Source organism: Talpa europaea (genome assembly GCF_964194135.1).
Source record: "Talpa europaea genome assembly, chromosome: 8".
In the NCBI taxonomy this organism is placed as follows: Eukaryota; Metazoa; Chordata; class Mammalia; order Eulipotyphla; family Talpidae; genus Talpa; species Talpa europaea.
In genome coordinates this window covers 120,016,961-120,041,241 of record NC_140075.1, presented here as the reverse complement: position 1 = coordinate 120,041,241, position 24,281 = coordinate 120,016,961, and the positions used below count along the sequence as shown (strand labels likewise).

The 24,281-nt window shown below is 57.8% G+C and overlaps 1 protein-coding gene across 1 annotated transcript in view; it reads left to right on the top strand.

Annotated features, from left to right (window-relative positions):
* The window catches only part of RIN3 (Ras and Rab interactor 3), a gene marked incomplete at its 5' end in the record, with an annotated part of 115,567 nt that overhangs the window by 71,737 nt on the left and 19,549 nt on the right, over nucleotides 1-24,281 (top strand). Inside the window, 4 exons of the mRNA XM_084240069.1 lie at nucleotides 2,991-3,063; nucleotides 7,706-7,797; nucleotides 17,701-19,260; nucleotides 21,116-21,424. Of these exons, the coding sequence (XP_084096195.1) occupies nucleotides 2,991-3,063; nucleotides 7,706-7,797; nucleotides 17,701-19,260; nucleotides 21,116-21,424 (2,034 nt within the window). The remainder of the gene's footprint in view (nucleotides 1-2,990; nucleotides 3,064-7,705; nucleotides 7,798-17,700; nucleotides 19,261-21,115; nucleotides 21,425-24,281) is intronic.

Sequence of the window (24,281 nt, the reverse complement as noted above, 5' to 3'; positions counted from 1 at the left end):
CCTGGAGCTGAGACCTGAGGGCAGGGAAAGGCAAAGGCCTGTTCTCCGAGCTTGGGGGAACAGCAGGTGCCGAGGCCTAGAGGTAGAGATGAGGGCTGTGGGGTGGGAGGACAATGGTCCTGCGGGGAACGGGTTTCCATCCAGGAGCCATACAAGATGAGGCCCAGGAAGGACAGGAACACCTTCCTCTTGACACTGCTCCGTGCCGTGACGGTCTTCCTTGCTCAAAGGCTTGGCCGTAGCACCGCTGGCGGGGGAGGCCACCCTGTTTTAACAGCTCCACAGACTTACCCGTGCTGTGCTCGCGCCCTTGCCTCCAAGCTGGGGCCTCGTCTCCAGGGGCACTGCAGTGAGGCACCACCCTCTGGTAGAAAGCAGGTGAAGCTGTCCTCTCATGGTTCTCGAGGCCAGAAACCTGAAATCTGAAAAGCTGGTTCCTTCTGGAGATTGGGGAGACGTGTTGGTGCCTCTTCCTAGCTTCTGGGGTGGCTGGCAGTCCCGGGTGATCCTTGGCTTCTGGACACCCCTCTCCGATCTCTGCCTCCCTGTCCCCACAGCCCCGCTCTGAGTGTCTGTGTCTCATGTCATTACGTGTTTCCTTATAAGGTCCCCAGAGGTTGGATTTAGGGTCCACCCGATCCAGTCTGCCCTCATCCTGATTATATCTACAAAGACCCACTTTCCAAATTAGGAGGTCATGTTCACAGGTACCAGGAGAGAAGACGCCAGCATAAATTTTGAGGGGCACACAATTCAACCCACAACAGGGGCATCCTTTGTGCACCCTGTCACCCAGCTGAGGAAACCAGGGCATGTGATAGACACTCAGTCACACTCAAACAGTTTGGCCGGGGCGCCCACACACCAGCCACCAGCAGGATGGTGCAGGACACGGAACACCCTGGAAACTAGTCATCACCCCCACCACCACCACTCAAAGCAACCAGGGATTGTTTACCTCACCCCCTTGCAGTCACCTCAGCAGCAGGATGGTGTGAGGCTGTCTGTTGGGAGCCCCGCAAGTCCATGGTCACCCTGGAGGGAAGGACCATGAGTTCTGGTGAGAGGTCCAGGACTCTGGAGCCTCTGCCCTCTGGGGTGTCCTTTGAGACAGCTACTCAGCAAACATTCTCTGGTCTCCCAGGCTGCATGCAGGCGCTGTGCTGGGTGCTGCGGGAGACTCGCATGTGGGCAAAGCCCTGGCCCTGTCCTGCAGGAGCTCCGGGTGTGGCCTTGGTGCATTCCCATGATCAGGGTGGGGAGAGGTGCAGACGGGGCCAGCAGTGGGGCCCTCCTAATTCCAAAGAAGCAAACAGCTTTGTGGCTTGCACAGATCTAGTTTGAACAGTAAGCAGGTTATTGGGCCAATAGGAAAGAATTGTATTGGGCCCTGGGCTAAAAAATGAATAAGCCTGGTCCCTGCTCCCTAGAAGCTGATCCAACAAGCCAAGTATGACTAACTCTAAAAGAAGCTTTATATGAGGTGCCAGAGGGCACGGAAGTTTCCTGCTGCATTGCGCAAAGGAGCCTCTCTCCAAGGACAGCGGCTAATTGTTGAGCATGCCTGGTAGGCACAGCTCGGCTTCCTGTGTGCATCGTGGGGGAGCTCTTTATGTTCCCACTTGACAGAGGGGTGCTCGCCCTACCTCTCCTGGCCCAGAGAAGTCCTTTGACCCCAGGTGGGGGTGACCAGTCTGTGTGCCTGTGTAGAGCAGATGACGCACCAAAGGCTGGCACTAGGTGGCACTGTGGGCCACCACCACCCCCCCCCCCCCAATTCTCAGAGCCTGGTCATTCCACCCTCAGGCTGGTCATCTGTGGGCATCTGCTGAGCACCTCCTGTACTGTAATCTACTGCATATTTTTCTTAAACTCATTTTTACAATTATTGACATCTATGCCAGTGAGGAACCATTTTTTTTGCCAGGAACTCATGATGAATGTAAACTTAAAAAAAAAATCATGTGAACTATGTAGAATAAATGACTCCAGTCACTTGTAGGCATCTGTGAGCAGTGCCCTCCCCTCCAGGATGAATGTGAAAATGAGGCTATCAGAACAGAACCTGTGGCCCGTGTATCCTGGTACACAGATCGCCAGCGCAGCAGGGAGGGTGCTGTCCTTACTCTGGCACCTGGATACAGGCCTGTTGCTGGAGGCTCCGGGTCCTTCCCTTTGCAGGTGGGAGGGCCAAGAGGGGTAACCCAGAGTCACGCTGCTAACCCTAGAGGCCCAGCCCCGGTCCTGCCTCCCCCCGCACAGGGACGCTAGACGAACCGAGGACATTGGAGCTAAAGTACAACATGCCCGTGTTTCTTGGCCTTGCTGATGCCTAAGAAAGTTCACAGTGGGGATCCCCAGTGCAGGAAGCATCCCATGTTAGGCATGTGGAGCCCAGGGTGAGAGTTGGGACTCCTCGGAAGGATGATGCTGAGTTGTGGGTCCACGGGGAACTTCATGGTCTCCCTCAGCTTCTCTGGACCCCTTGGGATGGAATCTTGGGCAAATACTTTCATCCTTCTTCCTTGTCAGGGAATTTTGAGGTCGCCCTCACTCTCACCCATGCAGCCAGATCAAATGAGGTTCTTACAAGCTCTTGGGTGAAAGACAGGTGGCCCCAGTTGAGCACCCTGGACAGTGGACCTCTGGAGGACAGAACTGGTAGCTTCCCCCTGCTGGACACTCTCCGACTTCACCGTTGACTGAGGTGACCTTCACAAGTAAATGTTTAATTCTGCTCTTACCATCCAGAGTCTTCTTTATTGTTTTGCCCAAAATGATGACCACCACATTCTGTGCCAGCTAGTCCCCGAAATCTCAGTGGGTGACCACTGTGAGGGGCATTTCTCCCTTCCCATGGGCCAGCGGGCAGTGCCATGTGTGCAGCTGTGGCAGGCCAGGTGCTGCAACAGGAGCCTCAGGGCAGGCAACAGACTCAGCCTCCTCCTCTGACAGGGACACTCACCCCAGCCTTTCTCATCTCTCCTCAGTTTTGTACCTGGAAGGCTCGGTTCTTGTGTTTGAGGACATCTTCAGACTAATCGCGTTCTACTGTGTCAGTAGGTGAGTAGAGCCAGCCCCCAGGAGGCCATCCCTTTCAAGCGTGTGTGGGGCCAGGGGTCTCAAGAGGGCCCCCAGATGGAAGGGTGCAGCCTAGAGGAAACAGAGAGAGGGGATAACCCCCAGCTTCGCTCTGGTAGGCATGGGGTTGGGGGTGTGGTTTGGGTCTGATGCCTCCTTGCACAGGCGGGTGAGCCCCCTCCCTCACCAGCACCCAGCCCCCCGCTCACACACCAGCATCCTGTGTCCTGGCTTCCAGGATAGCTTGGGGTCCTGTGTGGACCAGACAGGTCCCCTCACAGGGTTTTAAAGGAACTTCCTGTAGGGACACAGGAAGAGCTGACACCCTCCGTGGGAACAAACTTGTGACCATGAAGCAGCTGCTGGGTGGAGAGGGTGTCTGGTAACCACCCTCGGAGCTGTTCTATTTATTTAGAACCGGTTACAGGTCAACAATAATTTAAAAATACATTTGGTACCATTTTGGGGCTTTGACAAGGGCTGCCGGGGGGCGGGGCAGGATGTCTGGAGCCCGCTTCTCCCTGCTGCGGAGGGAGGCATCCACGCTGCCAGCCTGCAGGGTAACCGACCCCGGCCAGAACACCCCCCACCCGCCAGGACCCTCCTGGGCCCTGGTGGGCAGAAAAGGTGGCGCTGATAATGACAGCTGCCAGAGGGCTCCCGAGGGCTGTCCAGGCCCCCAGCCCTGTCTGAGGCCCCCAAACACGTTCTTTTTAAGCCTGGCATGTCTTCCGTGAAGCAACGCTCTTGTTCCCAAGAGCAGAGTCAAAGCAGATAAAGTTCCCACATCCCTGATCTTTGCTACGGCCACCCTGTTGCGGACACCCGCGAGCCCAGGAGGAGCATGTCCCCCCAGGCCCGCAAGGCAGCGCTCAGAGGCCCGGCCCTCTGCACGTCACCACAGGCCCAGCGCCCCGGAGACAGCCCCTCCTGCCCTGGCGAGTTCTTACTGAGACGAAGGCACCAAGCACGGGGTCTGGCTGACCCAGAAAGCAAGCGCCCGTTTGCCTGCCCCCAGGAGCTTGGAGAGCCCACAAAATGGTCACAGGGCATGGGGTCTGGCGTGCCTGTACTTGCGGGGGGGGATATCAGCCCCAAGGCCACCTCTGAAGTGAGACCCTGGGAGGAAGAGCCCCGCGCTGGGAGTGGAGACGCAGTACCTGGCTGCGGGACCTCAATGTCACCCCACTGTTCTGGGCCTGCTGCCTCGTCTCTTACGGGGATGACAGCCAGGAGGGAAGCCCGAAGTGCAGGAGCTCTGGGGTGCTGTCCCCCTGCGATCAAGGGGCGGGTGCCGTCAGACCATTGGAGCAGACGGAGCCAGAGCAGAGGGGCTTGTGGGAGGCCTTTGTGTTGGCTGCGAGGCCTGGCCCAGGCGGCTTCTGAGGACAGCTGAGCCCCCAGGTGATAAATGTCCGTCCCAGCCTGAGGCAGGGTCCCGCCGCGGATCCCCCCCGGCCCTCCTCCTACAGACCCGTGGGTCCTTGGCGCCCGATGGCCTGGGCTGGGGCCAGGACATCCCCCACAAGAGCTTGGACCTGAGGTGGTCAGGTAGGGGGAGGGAGGTTTCCTCCGCAGGAGGCCCGTCCCCCGTGTACCCCCTGCCTCCTCTCCCTGGGAACGGGAAGGCAGCGTCTGCTCCGGGTGCTCACCCCAACCCTGACACCAGCCCCGTCGCTCCCACTGGATGGCGTGACAGCTGTGGGGCGGGTTCCCGGACCCGCTGGTCCATGGTGGCCCGGGAAGGTGGTGAAAATTCCAGTGTCCTGGGCCCCCTGGGGAGTCTGACTCAGCGGGGCTGGGGTTGGGCGCAGCGTCCACATGCAGGACACGCACAGGTATGAAGCCTGCGCTTATAGCCCGCCCGTCTGTGGACCAGGGTGTGGGAACTTTCCGAGGGCAATGATAGTAATAGCTGGGGGCTTCGGGGGGCAGGCGGTGAGATGAGGCGTCTGGCACAGGTGTGGTTAGGGCACTTCCTGCCAAGGAGAAAGCAGCAAGGGAGTGGGGAGCCGGACGGGGAAGGGAGAGAAGTCCAGCGAGGAAGCGAGGGCCAGGGCAGCTCCCGAGCATGAAGCAGACCCCTTCCCGGGATGGAGGGTTATCTGCCGGAAGGCCACGGAGCTGGGCTTTGTACCCCCAAAGCAGCCAGCCACCTTCCCCCACCCGTGGCACACCCTGACGTTTGTGGCTCTTCCTGGGGCAAACAAGGCAGGACAAACCTTACCTGTGAGGGCCACGGGTGCCAGCTCACAGGAGCAATCCCCCCCAGAGCCTGGGCCACGAGGGGATGTGAGGGGCCTGGGTGGGGTGGCCGGTGTCCACTTGGCCAGTGTCCACTTGGCCCAGCTCCCGTGGAGGGGCATCCAGTAGATCAGGCTTGGGCTGCCCCCTCCCCAGGAGTTCTTCCCCACCTCCAGCGGCCCTGGGGGTAGCTGTTCTCATCTGCAGCCCCAGGGTGCGCTGAGGGTCAGACGCAAGGCTTGTCGGGGCCTAGCAGAGACATGGCGCGTAGCGAGTGGTCCAGAAGCGATCGGGCACGTTCTTACCACTGATGGGGGTGAGGAGACTGAGGCCTCGGGCCTGACCACTAGGTGCTGACCAGACATGAACGCGCTCGTGTCTGGCTCCTGAGCCCCTGTGGTGTCCACCCAGCACACTGTTGCAGGTCTGCAGCCTCGGTGGTGCGTGTTGCTCCCCCGCCAGCCGTCCCCGTCTCCTAGAGAAGTCTGGGCTTTCTGGGAGGAAGAGGTGACATTGGAGATGGCGCAGAGGGAGGAAGAGAACTTAGGATGAGGAGACAGCGTGGGTGAGGCCTGGCAGCGGGAAGGCAGTGGGACGTTCAGGAACTCGTGGGGAAGCGGGGCACACCGGGAGATGGGCTACTTGGAAGACCGCGGCTGGGAGCAAAGCAAGGGGAGAGTGGAGACCAGCCGGGCCTCGGCTGGGCCGCGGCAGCCCTCCCAGTCCTATGTGGAGGTGCCTGTCAGGGTAGCCTGGGGGAACTGATGGGAGGGCAGCCACTGCAAAATAGGGGGACTGGAGGGACCTAGGGGGGCCTAGGGGTTCCTATCCTGGACAACAGGAACGTGAACACACTCGGTTGTTCCGATGCCCTTGCTGCACACTGGGCACTCTGCTCAGCCTCTTACGGGGATCGTGGGCCCCAATCCTCAGTGCCCTGGGGTCGGGAGACAGTGGCCTCAGAAAGTGGGTGCTGTTCACTGAAATGAGTAAGGGAGGGAGGAGCCCCGTAGATCTGCCAGGCACCCAGCCGGTCACTAAGCTGCTTCCCTGCTTTCCCTGAGGAGGGCGGCAGGAAGAGGCCTGGCCTCTGCCTTTGAAGGAGGCTGTTCCTGTGTCTCGGGCTCCCTTCCCAGCTGCCCCAGCCGGGAGCCGCCATCTTGCCTTGCACGGTCCTGGGTGTTGGGCACAGGAAAGACGCCTGGCGCCACTGCTCAGACGTCCCCAGAAGGGCCCTTGACTGGCTCTTAGGAAGAGGAAGCACATCCCCATGAGGTGCTTGTGCTTGTGCTGTTTTCTACATCCCACCATTTAATCGTCAAAACCACCCCAAGACCGTGGTGCCCATCAGACCCAGAACTGCGGGGAGCATCACTCCTGGGAACAGCAGAGCTGGGGTCTCAACTGGGGCTGTCAATCCCAGAGTCCATGGTGACTTTCTTTTTCTTCCTCTTTCACTTAAAAAAATTTTTGACCAAAATGAGGTTATGTTTTTTTCCTTCTACAGAGATCAATTTTCAAAACCACAGAATCCCTCAGAATCCTTTTGAGGTGTTGCTGGGGGTGCCATGGGCCGTTGAGGGGGGCTCTGATATCACTCCCACTGATGGGGCCTCCCATCCTGAGAGCACTTCCCAGGTCATCCCAAAGCTTCCCAGGACCAGGAGCGGGTGCTGAGCCCCCCGGGGAAGGGAGAACTAGTCTGTACCAAAGAAGTGGTGACTGACGTACGTGGTGTATAATGTCTTTCACTCTGCGGGTCACGCCTATCAGGGGGTGTGTTTTTAACACGAAAGCACATTTGGTGTTTGTCCAGGCTCCTGACACAGAGCTCCTTGGGATTTCCCCCACAGCAGGGGTGTCTTTCATTATCCTGAAGGAAATTTTCCACTCACACTAGTGTTTATACTAACGAGGTGGCTGAGGGTGGGGCCATCATGGCACTGGTGGCAGGAAGACCATGGGACTAGAGGATGGGACTTTCTGCCCCACCCACCCACCTCCCCACTGGTGACCACATCCAGGAGCTGGCAGGGGGCACCGGAGAAAGCATAAAAGCTGCAGGCCCCTTACACCCACTTTACCCAGGATATCACTTTTAGCAGAAGCTGCTGGGCTTTCCACAGGCCAGGAAAACTGGGAAGAAATGAACCCCCCATTCCCCAGAAGGGTCTGCTTTACCCAGAATACGGCCTTTAGCGCATGGCCGCCCCTCTGGGCCCCACCTGACTGGAAGCTCCGTCAGCCTCAGAGCTCTGCCAGCAGCCAGCGGGGTTGCTGGGGTGCTTCCCTTGGGGGCTGTGGGTTTGGGGGCTGTGGAACCAGGGAATGGACACCCATGATTCCCCAGCATGACCTCTGACCACTCATGTCTCCACAGAGATTTACTGCCCTTCACACTGAGGCTGCCCCAGGCCATCCTGGAGGCCAGAAGCTTCACGGACCTCGAGACCATCTCCACCCTGGGCCTGGGTAAGTCTTCTCCAAGAGGTCAGGGAAGAGGCAGGGATTTAGGCAAAGAGACCCCAGAACAGGGCCTCCCCGGTGGCGCAGCGGTTGAGCGCTGGGTTGCGAAGCTGCCCACAGCCTCTGCAGCACCGGTTCGATCCCCAGCTGCTCCCCGGCCACCGGAGGAGGGTCCCGCATGGCGCGCAGACCTCTCCTGCCGCCCGCTGCTCCCCTCAGCAGTGTCCTTCGGTCCTTCTGCCTGCTCTGCTCCCCGCTCTGGCTCTGGTGAATTCTCTCACCCTCCCGCGCTTCTGACTGTACCCAGTGCTTGTATAATAAATGAAAAATAATAAATAAATAAATCTTAAAAAAAAAAAAAAGAGAGAGAGAGACCCCAGAACAGTCCCCTGGCCCGGGAACAGAGGGGCCGCCTCAGGCTGGCACCAGGCTGGCTCCTGAGACCCGCTTCTTCGGAACCACCCGCACGCCTGCCCCAGCCCTCGTGATGGGGAGATTCTCCCAGTGTTCAAAGCAGCACCTTTTAGCTGCTCTCCAGGGGGCCTCACGCACACCCCTGGCGGGTCTGAGGGAGCTGGGGCCCTCAGGCCAGCACGGCTGGTTACCCTCACAAGTGGCTCTGGGGGATCTGGAGAAAGGCCAGAATCCTCCTCCGTGGCACAGAGCCGGGCATCTCAGCCCCAGCCTCAACCTTGGCAGCAGATCAGCGTGAATGCGATGGCAACTCCCTCCGCCTGCCCCCTGCCCAGCGCACTCCCCCGGACCCTCTGGCCTTTTGAGGATGAAGAGGGGCGGGAAAAGAAAAGAGAGGCAGAGACAGACGCTCCTGCCCCCAGCCCTGCACCCATAGGAAGACCGCGTGTCCCCTGAGCCCCCTCCACGAGGGGAGCTTCGCTGGGGCTGTGAGGATGCAGCCAGCCAGCACCCGCCTCTGCCCAGCCCCCCGGCCAGCCCTGAGGAGGCCCAGCCGGCCCAAGTCCGCAGCCGCTGGAAGCCAGACTGGCAGCCTCTGTCAGCTAGTCAGCACCAGAGAATTTCTTTTTTTTTTATTTACAGTATCCCTTAGATTTTATTTTTTTAATTAATTTGTTAAATGAAGTACCTTTTTCTCACATCCTTGTTAATTTTTTGACGGCACAAGGTTTCTCCCCTCGGGTGTGGCCACTGCAGTTCTCCCACCACCAAAGCACCCACAGTCCATCATCAAAGCCCCTTGTGCTCCCCCCGACCCCTGCTCTCACATCTCTCTCTCCTCTACCCTCCTGGATGCCTCAGGTCTATGGTCAGCTTTCAGCTCTTTTGTCTTTGACCCTTTGTTTCTCTCTATTCCACATACAAGTGAAACTATCAATATTTATCTTCCTCCTTCTGACTTTTTTGCTCAATATAATCCCTTTCAGCTCCATCCATGTTGCTGCCAGTGGCAGGAGCTTATCCTTTTTGATTGCTGAGTAGTATTCCATGATGTATACAGACCACATCTTCTTGATTCACTCATCTGTTTTATGGCCAAGGAAACTGAGGCAGGAGAGCCTAAGGAACATGTCCAAGGTCGCAGACCACAGCAGAGCTGGCTCTTGGGCTGTGGCGCCCACCCCCCCTCTCTTGCTGCCCTGGAGCTCTTCACCCAAGCCTCTTAGGGTCACTTTTCAGTTGATATTGAGAATAAACACTGAACTTTGCCCTCAGATGGCATGGATTGCATTCATTGATTGTAGCGCCCTTGGGAGACATTGTCTTGTGCAATCCTGTGTCCCTGCCTTAAAGACACAGCAGAGAAACTTGTCCCTGGCGCCCCTGGTGGGAAAGAAGCCAGCTGGGATGTGCACCAGGCATGCATGGCCCCTGCGCTGCCCTTGGCTGTCCCACCACCTTCTCCGCTCTATTTGCAACAGGCAGCCCATGACCAGTTTTAGGCCAAGTTGGGAGGGCAAATGAGATGCACGGCCTGGGTCTGGGGAGGAGCACTCAGAGGAAGGGTTGCTGTGCTGTAGCCCTTAACCCCACTGCTGGGTGCAGGGGGGCATCCCTGGGACTGTCGGGGTCCCCTGCAGGTCTCTGGAGGATCATGGTTGCCCCTAAGACCTAGGGACATGTTGTATTTGAGACAAGCTGCTGCTGCTCCTGGGAGAACCACTTTCCTTTCTAGACTAGATAATCCCTTCTCTCCTGGGGGACTTGACCTTGGTGTGATGAAGACGTGGGGGAAGGAGGTGCAAGTCGGGGAGTCCGCAGCAGTTCAGATTGTCTGTCTGCACTTAGTCCTTGAGCAGGGGATTTAAATAAAACCTGGGTATGTTCAACTTTGGAACTAGAAGGTTCTGAGCAGAACTGGTATCCTACCCAAGGGGTGGCGCGACAGGAAGTGGGGCTACCTGAATAGTTGTTCCCTGGAGCCCAGGGGTTCATGTTTCAGTCCAGGCCCTGAATGGATGGGGCTGCAGAGCAGAGAGCACAGCTGGGCCAGAGGCCTGGGCAGCAGATGCACGGGCTTCGGCTCACTGACCTGCTTGTGCAGCGGTGGCAATAGCTCTGCAGACAGCGGCTTGTGCCACGGTCCAGGCATTGTGCCAGGGCCTCATGTGATGCTTCAGCAGAACCCTCAGTGCAGAGAACCTGAAACCTATGCAGACTCCCAGTGATAAGAGGGACTTAGTAACAGGACACTGGGCTCCTCCAAGAAACAGAGCAGGAAGGTCACCTGGCGAAGGTCACCTGGCTTTGTGGGGAGCAGCAGCTGTGCCTTTGCACACACCTGCCCCCTCAGCCTCCTCCTTAACTTGCCGTCCCTCTCTGCCCACCTGCCAGGCTCCAGTCACAGCCCCACCCCCCCACCCCCTCCCACCCAGGCTCTCTCCCTGGGAGAATCAGGATGATCGCTGGCCGGCGTGGTGATGGGGTGCCCGTGGGCTGGGTGTCACCCTGGTACAGGGTGCCCGTGGGCTGGGTGTCACCCTGGTACAGGGAACACTGAAAGGAAGTGGCGGGCAAGCCCGTCACGTATTCACCACGCAGGCCTGATCTCCCTTGGTTGTCACACAATCCCGTTTCACAGCTGAGGGAAGGGAAACTCAGAAGGGCCTAAAGGGCTTGCTCAACAGCAAAGAGCCTGACGTGAGATACCCGGGAGCCTTGGCATGCGCTCAGCGCGGGGCCAGGCGGGAGGCCACACAGCACGTGTGACGTGTCCAGAACAGAACAGGCAACTCTAGACTGAAAGCAGACGTGTGGTTGCCCGGGGCTTGGGAGGGGGTCAGTGGGGGGACTGCTCTGTGTGTGGAGATTCTTTTTGGGGTGATGAAAATGTTCTAAAATTAATAGTGGCAAATACACAAAAGAAATAACCCAAATCCCGGGCTGTTTCTTAAATGGGTGCGCTGTCCAGTATGTGACGTGTATCCCAATAAATCCCTTACCCAGAAAGGAGGGGGGCCTGAAAGGGACGGAAGGACTTTGGTCACTGGAAGGTGACAGAAGCGGCATCCAGGCCTGGGCTCGGAGACACCCCACCACACCCCCATATCCCGCCCTTCCCACGTGCTTCCAGCACCCCCAGTGGAAGCCACTGGTAGTGCCCCGCCTTTCAGGGGGTCTGTAAGGACGGGGATGGGGAGACGAGACCCCTGACCTCTGCCTCACACCCCATACCTGCTTCTCTCTCATTACAGCTTCTTCTCACTCTAAGTCCAGCCTGTTGTGTTTGGTCTTGGGTTTTTTCCTATGGTTTTTTAAAATGAATTAAATCCTTTTCTTGATGGTTGTGGTCCCCACAGCTCTCCGGCACCCCCTCCCTGTGGCCACCCCTCCCTGGGTCTCCACCCCTCCCCTCCTCCTTTGCTGGACGCCTCAGGTCTCTGGCCAGCTTGCGGGTTTGGACTTTTTCTTGACCTTTCGTTCTGTTTCTCCGCCTCACACATCCGAGGAGCCCGTCCTGTGACGATCTTTTTCCTTCTGACTCACTCAGCCCCCAGCGTCCCTTCCAGGTGCATCCATGTTGCTGCAACTGCCGTGAATTTGTCCTTTTTGATCACAGAGTAAGATCCCATCATATAAATATGCCACGGCTTTTCCAGCCGTCTGTCTGTGGGCTGTCTCCGTACCTCGGCTGGTGCACGCAGTGCTGCAAGAAATATAGGGGTGAAAAAATGTAGTGTCTTGCGTCCTCTGGGCTCTGGGTAGATTCCTAGGAGTGGAATGGCTGGGTCATATGGTTCCATTTTGTTGTTGTCATTGTTCTGATCCATTTTTGGTGTCCGGGAGACTCCACACAGCTTTCCTTCGTGGCCGGCGTACGTCCCCCCGGAGAGTAAGAGGCTTCCTTCCCTCCCCCTCCGCGCCAGCATTTGTGGGTTCTGGTTTTTCCAGCGTGGGCCCTTCTCGCTGCAGCGAGGTGGTGTCCCACGGTGCTTTGGATTTACCTCTCCCTGGTAACTAATGATGTGGAACATCTCTTCATATGCCTGTTGGCCATTTGCGTTTCTTCTTTGGAGAAGTGTCTCTTTGCCCATTTTTTGACTGGGTTGTTTGCTTTGTTTTTGTTGAGTTGTGCAAGTTCTTTGTAGATCTTTGGTATCCATCCCTTCGTCTTTGTAGATCTCTGCGACCGTGTGGTGTCCCAAGGCTTTCTCCCATTCAGTAAGACGTCCCTTTGTTTTGATGATTGTCCCTTTTGTTGTACAGAAGCTTTTCAGGCTGATGCAGCCCCAGCTGTTCATCTTCTCCTGTGTTGTCCTTGCTTCTGGAGAAGAATCCCCAAAGGTGTTTCTGAGGCTTATGTCATGGAGTGTTTTGCCTGCATTTTCTTCTATCTGTTTTATAGTGTTGTGTCCTATAATCAAGTCTTTTTTTTTTTAATAGAGGCATGTTTTATTTATTTGTTTGTTTGTTTGTTTGTTTGTTTGTTTGTTTGTTTTGTTTGTACATGCACTGGGTACAGTCAGAAGAGCGGGAGGGTGAGAGAATCCACCAGAGCCAGAGCGGGGAGCAGAGCAGGCAGAAGGACCGAGGCACACTGCTGAGGGGAGCAGCGGGCGGCAGGAGAGGTCTGCGCGCCATGCGGGACCCTCCTCCGGTGGCCGGGGAGCAGCCGGGGATCGAACCGGCGCTGCAGAGGCCGCGGGCAGCTTCGCAACCCAGAGCTCAACCGCTGCGCCACCGGGGAGGCCCTATAATCAAGTCTTTCATCCATTTTGAGTTGGGTTTTGTATATGGTATACGTATGTGGATGTGTGTATAGGAGTCTAGTTTCTTTTTTGGCATGTTGCCGTCCAGTTTTTGGAGTTTTTTGTTTTTTTTTTTTTAACCAACAAGATTCAAAAAGGATGAAGACGAAACTCAGCCATAACCCCACCACCACTACAAGTGTTTGGGGCGGGGGCATCCCCTCCAAGCATTACTGTGCCCACACACTGGGGAAAGTGCGGTTTTGTATCTTGCCATTTTGCTGTGTTTTGTTCGAACATTTTTATACCTTTCCATTTTTCCCTAGAGCCGAGAGCTAAGGATCTCGTGAAGGGTAAAGATTGAGCGGATTTTCAGGCCATCTGACCAACTTGCCATTGGAATAGATTCCTGGGGCATATGTGTTTCCTGTCAGTAGTGTCAGCAATGTTATTTTTCTGGCATTCTGCTCACCTTTTACAAATGGAGTCAAATGTGATGAATCTCTGATTCGGTCACGTGCCTTGCCGGCCAGTCAGGGATCAAGGCACTGGGGCAGCACCGGGCTCTGCAGTGGGTAAAAACACTGTTCTCTCTGGAGCTGATGATGTGGAAAGTCCAAGGATGGCCTTGGAAAGCCACCGTTCCAAAGGGCAGGCTGTAGGGGGCCTCCCTGGTGGCGTAGGGTTTTGTCTAGCACTATGCTGCCAGGGCCCCAGTTCGATCCCCAGCCAGGGGGTGACCCACACATGGCACAGCAGACCTCTCCTGTCTCACCCACTGCTCCCCTCAGTATTTCAGTAGATCTGCCTGTTCTCCCCACTCTGTCTCTGGCGAATCCTCTCACCCCCATCCGTCTCCCCCAGCCCCCTGCTGCACCTCTGGCCTGCACCCCAGTTCTTCTACTCAAAAAAATAGGCAGACTGTGTAGATACCTTGGACTTCAAAGCTTGGATTTCAAAGGGAGATTGGTGCCACAAAACAAACGTAGAGGGCAGCTCAGCACTGAAGTCTGTGCGGTGGGCTGGAGGCGCGCGAGGACCGTGCGGCAGTGTACGGAAGGGAGGCGCGAGCAGAGTTTCTCAGGCACGTTTGCCGTGTACAGAGCCTTAATCTTCCAAAAATATGTAGTCAAGGCCTGTCTATGACGCTTTCAAGTTTGCATTTGTAGCTTGTTTTTTTTTTTCCTCGAGATCATATAATAATTTTCCTCGTTGTTAAAAAATGCATCGAGCGCTCGAGTTCAAGTGAGTCTCTAGCAGCCCATCTCTGGAATGCCGTATAAATATTTATTCACTGAACTCATGCACTTTTGAGCTGTTTCCATGGCATCTGGAATATTTTACAGCTTTTATCCACCCCTCTCTGTCCTCCGCTGGCCTGGGGCTCTCTGAGTGTGGAGCTTCCTAGACTTTGCCCTCCTGGGCGCCAGTCCAGGGCCTGGCTCCACCCAGGCCGCGGCTTAGAGGCACGGACATCTGCAGAGGTGTCCCCAGCCTCCGCCACAGGTGTGGGAGGTCACAGAGGTTGCTGTGCTGCCTCGGTCTCAGGGGGTGGGGGGTAGAGCACGGAGGCAGTGAAAGCCATAGGGGAACCCCTGCAGCTGAGCCACGGCTTGGCATGATGCTATCAGGCACAGGTGCCCGCAGCTTTGCCAACCACTAGGATTGCATGACCATGTTCTGCTTCTCCTGTGGCTTTGGCATTCTGCAGACTGCAGAGAAAGTTGACCTACTTCCTTTTTTGAGCCTAAACCCCTGCAGTGCCACTGTGGTTCCCTCACAGGCCCCCAGACCCTAGGTTGTGTAAGGACTGCTGGCTCCACCCTCAGAGCGGCACTGGCTTGGAGGCAGCTACCCTGGCCAGGAACAGCCACAGGCCTATCTAGGGGACAGGGGAGCAGTTCCTAGACCCCTGGGACCAGAGCCCATTTCTCTGAACCAAGTGTCTGCTCCACACTGACCAGCATTTAAATCTGAGTGATGGAAAGTGTGTTCTTGTTTTCTTGCTGTCCTCGCCCTTCGCCATCAGAATAGTCTCGCCTGTGCCCCCTCCTCAGGCCCCTGCCTCTGCTCTCGCCACACTAAACCTGCTGGCCTGTTCGAGGCACTGTCTTAGGTGCTGCAAATGCTCAGATGGAGGAGGTATGGAGCTGCCTTCCGGAAGCTCAGAGTGGGGGACAGAGGGGCGGGGTGTGGAAGGAGAGCCAGAAAAACCGGAGGATTACAGTCCCCACAGTGGTGCCCTGGGTCTGAGTGGGCACCAGAGCCGTGGGAGCACAGAGGAGGGTCGGTGAGGCCTGAAGGTGTCGGGAAGGCCCCACCGAGCAGGTAACACCTGACCTGAGTCTTGAAGGATGAGTAAAAGTTTGCTAGGCGGAGGGGGTAGGAGAAGCATGCTCTTTTAAACAGAGGACCGCCATCGTTGAGAGCTGAATGCAGGGCAGCCTGTGGTGTGTTCAGGAAGAACTGAACTGCAGAGAGTGGGGTAAAGGCTCAGGAGGTGTTGCTAGAAAAGTCCAGGCCAGATCTTGTGGGCCTTGAAGGCCAGGTTAAGGGGTTGGAAGTGACTCTGAACCCGCAATCAAGGGCCTGCTCTGGGGGCTCAGTGCTGCAGGGGAATGGGTAGGACGGGGCAGGCTGTGGCGTGAGGCGAGAGCGATGCGGCGAGTGTCCAGCCATGGCAGGCAGCTCTGTACACTGCCTCGCCCCTGACGGGCTCCTGCATCCAAGGGTCTTCTGGGAGCTTGGAGGTGAGGACCGGGCACCTCTGCTCTCACAGGGCCTGCTACCAGCTCTCCTCAGAGTCGCTGTGGTACCTGCTGGTCCTTTCTGGGAAACTTGAGAGGAGAGAGACTGGGCCTGTGTAGACGGGGCACGGTGCTTCAAAAGATCAGTCCCCAGGGCCAGAATATCTTCTCTGTGTGCCACCCCCAGGGGGGTGCTCGGTCCTGGAGGGTCAGGAGCTGGGCGGGAGAGTAAGGTGCAGGGGGCGGGGAACAGCTGGCCTGGGTCAAGGGAGAGCCTGGCAACCGGCCTCCCAGCCTGGGCTCACCACGTCCTCAGATGGCGACTGGGATGTGCTCAGAGCTTTGCATGTCGAGAGAGTCACCTGAAAGTCTGTCCTCCTCACTGTGGAGACAGCTGGCTCAATCCGCTGCCAGACTTGGCATGGAGGACAGGGCTGACACCTGAGCCCCGCCTCACGGCGCAGGGTGGGGTTGCTCTTGATCGCTCTCAGCAGCTGCATGGCCTTGGGGTCACCCTGCTGGTCTTGATTGGGTTTGTGACCCCCCTGGCCAACAAGGTGGGCACTGCCCGCATCCCTGAGAGTGCCCATCTTTGGGGGCAGGTGTGCACACAGCTACCATCTCGAGATGCTCCTTTGTTTCGATGTCAGAAGCCTGTCATGCTCTTACCACATCCCCAGTTCTGGAGTGCATGCCACCCTCCCCCTCAGCAACCCAGATGGGAAGTGTTGCAAGTTCCTTTGAAGGAGGGCCCCTTAACACCGTGGCCGAGCAGAGGGACTTAGGAGTTGCGCAGGCCTGGCTCCCATCCCTGCTCCGGCCCTGCTCAAGTCCACTCACCTGTGACCCGGCCAAGTTCATCTCTCTGGATTGTTAACCTTTACCTGTGTTCTGGGGATAATATTAGGACTTCCAGAAGGTTCGGTGACATAGCCATTGAAAGGGGGCAGCCCACACAGCTGGAACTCAATGGATGTCTGTTCCTTTATTGTCCTTGATATTATATTTGGCAGTTTTCTCACTGAGAATCAAAGGCCAAGCCCGCCTCCCAAGCCAGGACTCAGTGAGCTTCCGGGTCAGTGCCCAACCCAGAGCCCTAAAGAGACGGGGTTTCCAGGCCCCTGTCCAGGAGCAGCTGCTTGAGTGAGCTCAGAGTCGCCTGCTAGCCACTGAGCTTCCACCGATTCTCCTTAGGGCCTGGTCAGGAATTTCTGAGTGAGTGGATCCCCCATGCCTTTCAGCTCAGGTGTCCCCTGTCCCTGAGCATGTCCAACCCGACGTGGTCAACAAGGCTGGGGAGGGCAGGCCGCTCCGGGGGCCGCGGGCCTGGGCTGGATCTGTGACACCTGTGCTGGAACTGAGCTCAGCTGTGCAGGAACCCCTGCTTCTGAGCCTCCCCTTTACCAACACACACCGGGGGCAGCTTCCTGTTGTACCCGAGATTAATCAGTGTCAGGATCTTTCTGTAGTAGGCAGGCATTCCCCACTCAGACGGTCGGGTCTGAGCTCGCTGGCCACAATCCACAGGTTCTTCCTGCTTGGAACAACCGTGGTGGCCAACACCGGCCCAGAGCACCTTCTCTAGGTCACCCTAGAGACGACGAGACTGAGGCCTAGAAAGGTCAACTGACAGACCCCCGAGCACCCAGCTGGTCAGCATGAGGGACCGGGCACCTGCCGTCCCCGCGATCCCCACACGTGCCTGCGGCTCTCCAGGCTACACCCTGCCCCCGCCCATGGCAGTGCCCTCCAGGGTGGGCGCCCCCATTGCCAGGGTCAGAGCTGAGGCCAAGTCCTAGCCCCACCCCAGCACCGAGGGGGAGGCTTGCGTGGGGCTTCCCCTCCAGAAGCAGGAAGTGGTGGGAGAGGTTTAAAACAGCCGGAGAGGGGAAAAACAAGCCTCAAAGCAGATGCTGTGACGGCGTGGCCCTGCCGCCCGCCCCGGCCCTCCTGCCACACCTGCTTCCAAGCTACAGCCTCTCCCTCTCTTGTTTCCCCAGGCTTCTGGGACTCCTCCCTGAACCCCCGGCAAGGAGGTGGGAGCCCAGCGGAGCCCCCGAGAGACCCAGCCCCCGGAACGCCCCCAGCCTCCAGCCTCAGGTCGGCCTCCCATCACGCAAACTGTTCGTGTGAGATCGAGCTGTCCCTGGGGAGCGACCGCCTGTGGTTTGTGAACCCCATCTTCATTGAGGACTGTGGCAGCACCCTGGCTGCCGACCAGACCCCCTCTGCATGCCCGCCGACTCCCACCTCTGACGCTACCTCACCCACCTCCAGGTGGGCCCCTCGCCGCCCAGCGCCCCCTCCGCCTCCTTCCCCCTCTCACCCCACCGGCTCAGCTCAGCCTCCTCTGCCCTCAGCGCCTGCTCCTCCAGCCTGTCCTTTGCCCAGTTCTCCCCCGGTGGCTGCTGCCTCCCCTCCCCCAGAAGCCCTTCCTCCTGCAGCCTCGGCCCCCCACCTTGCACCTCATGCCCCGGGCCCCCCAGACCATCCAAGCCTGCCACCCATGACAGCCTGTGAGAGGCTCCCACAGCCTCCCGCAGGCCTGAGCCCCTCCAGGGAGGAAGAGATGAAGCCAGGGGCGTCCCCCGGTCCCTTGCAGCAGGCCCCCGCCCCTCCGGTCCCAGCAAAGAAGAACCCCCCTCCTGCTCCTCCCCGACGCCGCATCTCCGAGAGGGTCTCCCTAGAGGACCAGGATGTGGGGAAGGTGGGCCGGGGGACAGCAGCAGAGGGGGAGCCGCTGGGTGTTTCCACGGCACCCCCGCTCAGCCTGCCTCCCGAGGCGCCCCCTGCCAGTGCTGGGGAAGCGCCTCAGAGGACTGTGGAGCCGGGCCAGGAAGCAGCGGCCCAAGCCAGCGAACTGGGCACCCAGCCAGAGCTGGGGAGGAAGATCCGACCACCCCCAGTCCCGCCCCCTAGGAAAAAACGGATCTCCCGGCAGCTGGCCTCGGGCCTCCCGAGCCCCGTGGAGATCGCCGAGCTCTCCACAGAGCAGCCGGCCCCCGAGAAGCCCGCCCCGGGCCCGCCCAGAGAAGACCCGAGCCCTGTGCCCCGAGCCAGGACTCAGAGCCCGCATGCCCAGGCCGGCGCCCGGCCCCAGAGCGCTCCGGAGTTCAAGGGCTCGCAGGCCTCCCTGGCGGACAGCTGGGGCTCGCCCGCCTGCGCCACGGACCAGGACTCCTACTCGACCAGCAGCGCGGAGGAGGAGGTGGAGCAGTTCAGCAGCCCCAGCGTGAGGAAAAAGCCCTCCATGATCCTGGGCAAGGCGCGGCACCGGCTCAGCTTCGCCAGCTTCAGCAACGTCTTCCATGCCTTCCTCTCCACCAACCGCAAGCTCTACAAGAAGGTGGTGGAGCTGGCCCAGGACAAGGCCTCGTACTTCGGCAACCTGGTGCGGGACTACACGGTGTACAGCCTGGAGATGATGGCGCGCCAGACCTCCAGCACCGAGATGCTGCAGGAGATCCGCACCATGATGACCCAGCTCAAGAGCTACCTGCTGCAGAGCACCGAGCTCAAGGCGCTGGTGGACCCCACCCTGCACTCCGACGAGGAGCTGGGTCAGTCCCGGGCCGGGCTGGGCGTGGGCGGGAGGGAAGGAGAGGCCCAGGGTGTCCGCCTTTCCCACGCGCTAGCCGCTCTGCTCTTCTGCCCGGCCTTCTGGATTTCTGCCCATGTGCCCAGTTAGATGGGCGAGGAGCTGCAACCACGTGACAGACCAGGCAGGACCCACCACACACTCCCACCCAGGATGCCCCTGGGCCACCAGGGAGACAAAGAGCAACGAGGGGCAAAGGCTGCTGAGGGCCGGGGGCCGTCTCTGCAGGGGAGCTGTTGGCTCTCAGGGACCAAGGACCCTGGAGGGCCTGGGCACAGCCTCTCATTTTGCACATAGAAAACAGGCCCTGGAATGGGGAAAAGACTTGGCCAAGGTCACGTGGGAGTGAGGGGTAGGGGAGGAACCACTGCAAGACCCTGCCCCCAGTCACCTGGCTCCACTGACAGGAGGTCTGAGGACTATGGGCTGGTGATGTGGGCCTAGGAGGATGGACAGGGGTGGGGTGGGGTGGTGGTGGGAGGGGTGCAAGGGCAGCCATATGTTCTTTGGCTGAAGACACTGCTGAAGCAGAAGGGAAGAGGGAGGTAGCAGGATCTGCACAGAGGACGGGCGCCAACCCAAGGCCTGCATGGCGGGGAAAGGGAATTGTGGCCTCTCTGGAGACTCAACTATGGAAGCATAAGCCTCCCTCACCCTCCGGCAATGGGAAGCTCAGGTGTCTCCCTAGAGGGACAGGATGTGGGATCTCCCCTTACTGGACCAATAGCCAACACCTTCCCCCTGGAGACAGGGGAGAGCCAAAGGCTTCCCAAGAATATTTCCCGACTGTCACCCAAAGCAACCGAACATATAGACAGAGGCCCAGGTCTTTGCTCAGCCCCCAGCCAGCCCTGTGACGCAGACCCCAGAGCCTGTCGGGCCATCTGCAGGGTAGAGGTAATGGCCTGTGTGTACAGTTGCTGGGAGATCAGTGCCGACTGACTCCCTTTCCACAGGATGATCAGGGTGTTCTCTTGGATAACAGACAGTGGAGCAGTGAAGGATAAGCTGTGTGGACTGACTTCTCCAGGCCAAGGGAGTAGCCAGTGCAAAGGTCCTGAGGCAGGAGCAGGCTGGCAGGTTGGCTGAGCAACAGGGAGGCCAGGGTGGCTGGAGCAGCACAGGCACAGGGAAGTGAACAAGGTAATAAGTGAGAGAGGTCACAGGGGCAGATCCCAGAGGGGGCCTGTGAGCCATGGGGAAGTCTTCGGCTTCTATTATGCATGGGATGGGAGCCACTGGAAGATTCTAAACTGCAGAATGACATGATCAAACATGTGTTAACAGGATTACGTTGGTTGTTGTGTTGAGACGGGACTAAAAGGGGCCAGGGTGAGAGGTTACTGACATAACTCGGGCCAAGAGGTGGTAGCAGCCAAGTGAAGGTGGTACTATGATGGTGGTGAGAAGTCAGGTTCCAGATACACAGCTTTCCTGAGGCTGGAGTCAAGTGGATTTGGGAATTGAATAATTCCACCAAGCATATGGGGTGCCCAGGCCCTCTCTGTACAGCTGCACAGGCTGTATACTACACAACTCCAGTGTGACTGGTATCCTTGAAAGTTATGAATTGCTAAGCAGCCGGAGAGTTTAATCCATACCACACCCTGTGAAAATCGTGATGATAAAATGCATCAGTCCTGGCCAGTGTCTTCCCAGTGTCTGTACAAGTGTCTGGGGGTCAGACCTGAGGGTGTACTGCTGGGGCTGTGAGTACATCCTTCCAGGGACCAGAAGACAGGGATGGCCACCCCCATGAGCAACAGGGCATGGGGGCAGGATTTCCGAGGCCACTTTTCTTACCCCCTCACCTACAGAAGCGATTGTGGAGTCTGCCTTGTACAAGTGTGTCCTGAAGCCCCTGAAGGAAGCCATCAACTCCTGCCTGCATGAGATCCACAGCAAGGACGGCTCGATGCAGCAGCTCAAGGACAACCAGCTGGTGATCCTGGCCACCACCACCACCGACCTGGGCGTGACCACCAGCGTGCCCGAGGTGGCGGTCATGGAGAAGATCCTGCAGAAGTTCACCAGCATGCACAAGGCCTACTCGCCCGAGAAGAAGATTGCCATCCTGCTGAAGACCTGCAAACTCATCTACGACTCTATGGCGCTCGGCAACCCAGGTATGTGGCAGCTGGGAGGGGCCTGAACCGGGGCTCTCTCCAGGCCCCAGCATGCAGGATTCTATGGGTGTGGGATGCCACCCCCGTCCAGGACTCCAGAGCCCTTGGAAGATACTAGAGAAGCCTTGCCAGGTTGGAGTCCTGTTGGGGCAGGACTGGGCCAGGTAGGCTTAAAATTCAGGGGCCGTCTAGGGACCAAGAGGAGGGCTACACCTGGCTGCCCGCTGGGGGCAGGTGAGGAAGCCAGCCGGACCGTGCCGCCATGTGAATCAGGGAAAGCAGCTAAATTCGCTTCCTAGGTCAGCTCGAACGAAGCAGGTGCTTAAACAATGAGAAGTGTTTCCTCTCGCAGTTCTGAAGACTTGATCTTTGAGATTAAGGTGTGGAGAGGCTCACACTCCTTCTGAAGGCCTGCGGGAGGTGTGTATTTGTTCACGTGTAGTCGTTCTTGGCTCGTGGCAGCGCCACTCCCGTCGCCTGCGTGCCTTCTGCATGCCTGTCCTGTCCGCGGCCCCCTGCCTAGGAGGACACCAGTCATGTGGGGTAAGGGCCCTCCCTGCTTCCAGATGCCCTCCTTCTGTACCCACTACATCTGCAAGGCTAGGACCCTGTTTTCAAAGAAGGTCATATTCCAAAGGGGTTGGGATTTCAACATATAAATGGGGAGCAAGTGGGGGACACGATTCCACCCATCGCAGCCCCTTCATCACATGGCACTCATTCTTGCGCCTGTTTGGCAGTTTGCTGGTGGGTCCCGTGTGCCTGGGCCACCTGTGTGTCTGAGGCCAGCGTGGGTCGTTAGGAGACTGGCTGGCCTAGGAGGGCCTTGCTTCTATGTTGGGTGGTTGAGAGGCTGTTGATGGGTCTGGAGTGGGGGTAACCAGACCAGGTTAGCCAGAGCTTGCACCCATGGCAATAACCGGGGCCTTAGAGAGCAGGCAGAGCCTTCTAGAGATCTCAGGGGCTTGAACTTAAACTGACACGATGCCATCTAACATTGCACAACTTGTCTAGTCACGAGACCAGCCCCAGTGTGAGGAGTGAGGAACTCCTTGCAGAAAACAAGGAAAGGGCTTGTTTCTTGATGGAAAAGAGCTGCAGAGTCTCATTGCAGGGGGTGCAGATAGAGGGAGGGGAGTCGGCGGAATCATTTCTAATCAGTGTACCAGGCAGACACCAAATGGCATCGCTGCACCATGGTGCACACCCTGTGTACACCCTGGCTGGGTCTCCTCCCCTTTAGCTAGACACCCTTGTACAGTGAGCAACCTGAGGAACTGCACACGACAGCCCTGGTGTAGAGAGTGGAGGGATTGTGATCTCTGGAGACCCACAGACCTCGATTCATATTCCTTGGCTGTCACTCAGTACCTGCATCACCTCGAATGACTTACTTAACCCCTTAAGCCCCAGTTTCCTTCCTCATTGAGGTAGCTGCTTTTCAGAGAGGGAGCACTCGGACCCCTAATGGTTCAGTCGCTTGTGACTATTGGAAACAGCGTATGTGAATTGGAATGTTGGGTTCAGCCGATGGTGCTGGCTCCCCATCTGCTTCCGAGATGCGCAGACACAATGTCGAAGTGGAGTTTTTCCCCACAAGCCAACAGCGAGCCATAGTTACCGTGTGGCTGGGGTGCAGATTCCCCTGGGCCTCGAAGAGTTGCCTCTCAGGTCTGAAACAGGCCACATTCCAGACTCCAGGCTGGAGTCTCTCTTTTGGATTAAAATGATTTGTGCTCTAGGGGCCATTTGCTAGGGAGACTATCCTTCCTCAGAAGCAGCTACGCGCTGAGTTAGACCACGCGGACCCTTCCTCGTGATGTTGGAAGTGGGATTGGAGAAGAGGGTGGGCGAGGGAACAGTGAAGTAGAGGGTTTCCTTCATGCTGTGGATGTTACATTTTGAGACCCATTGTCCTGTACAGTTTGGGGTCCAGAGAACAGCCCCAGAAATGTGTCCGTCACAACTGAGTAATCTCCAACAAATCCCTGTGGAAGGTGGGGGGCTGGTGAGCAATCTGCAGAACCCTGAGATTTCAGAGCTTCACGTGGTCAGTTCAGCGGTGGGGAACCCTGACAAAGTGTCTGCACACCTCGCATCAGTGACACGAAGTATAGGGTTAAGACCCCCTTGTGGACTGGCAAAGCGCTGGCCAGAAACAAGCCCAGAACCTTCTCAGACCGTCTCCAAGTGAGGCAGTCCCAGATCTGCAGCAGTGAGGAGAGGGGTGGGCCGGGGCATTTCCTGCAGGGTGAGAAGGGGGAGCAGCAGTAAAATTGAACAGAGCCAGAAATGTGACGGCCTCGAAGAGAGGACAGACAGGCTGCCCCTGGGGTGCTGGAGGAACTCAGAAGAGAAAGGGGTCTCCTTTTTATCCCACGCTGCCCAAGAGATCCAGCTGGGATTGGGGTGCCCTGGCAAACACCTCCTTCTGGGGTTTCCTTCCCAACTGTGTGCCTGTGTTCAGGTTAGGCGCCCTGAGCCTCAGTCTCCCCGTGTTAAGCGGACACCACCCTGCTGGCTTGGAGAGGTAGCGTAATTGAGATAAGTCTCAGCTCGCACCCAGGGCGGCCACCTGCACTTCCTAAGGACAGTGACCTTCCACACCTGGACTTCTACTGGCGGAATCGTTTCTCCCTGAGTCACACGAAGTCAGGGTCAAGGCAGTCCGACCCGGGACATTATCAGGAAGGCTGCATGGGGGTTGAAAGGGCAGTTCTACAATCAGCAAGTGCTGGTTCTCAGAAGCCTGGGGCTTCCTGGAATGCATTCAAACACCCACTCTCTGGACAGCAACCAGTGACTTTCAAACACTGCGATTTTTTGCTGACAATGAATTGTTTGTTAAAAACTTACC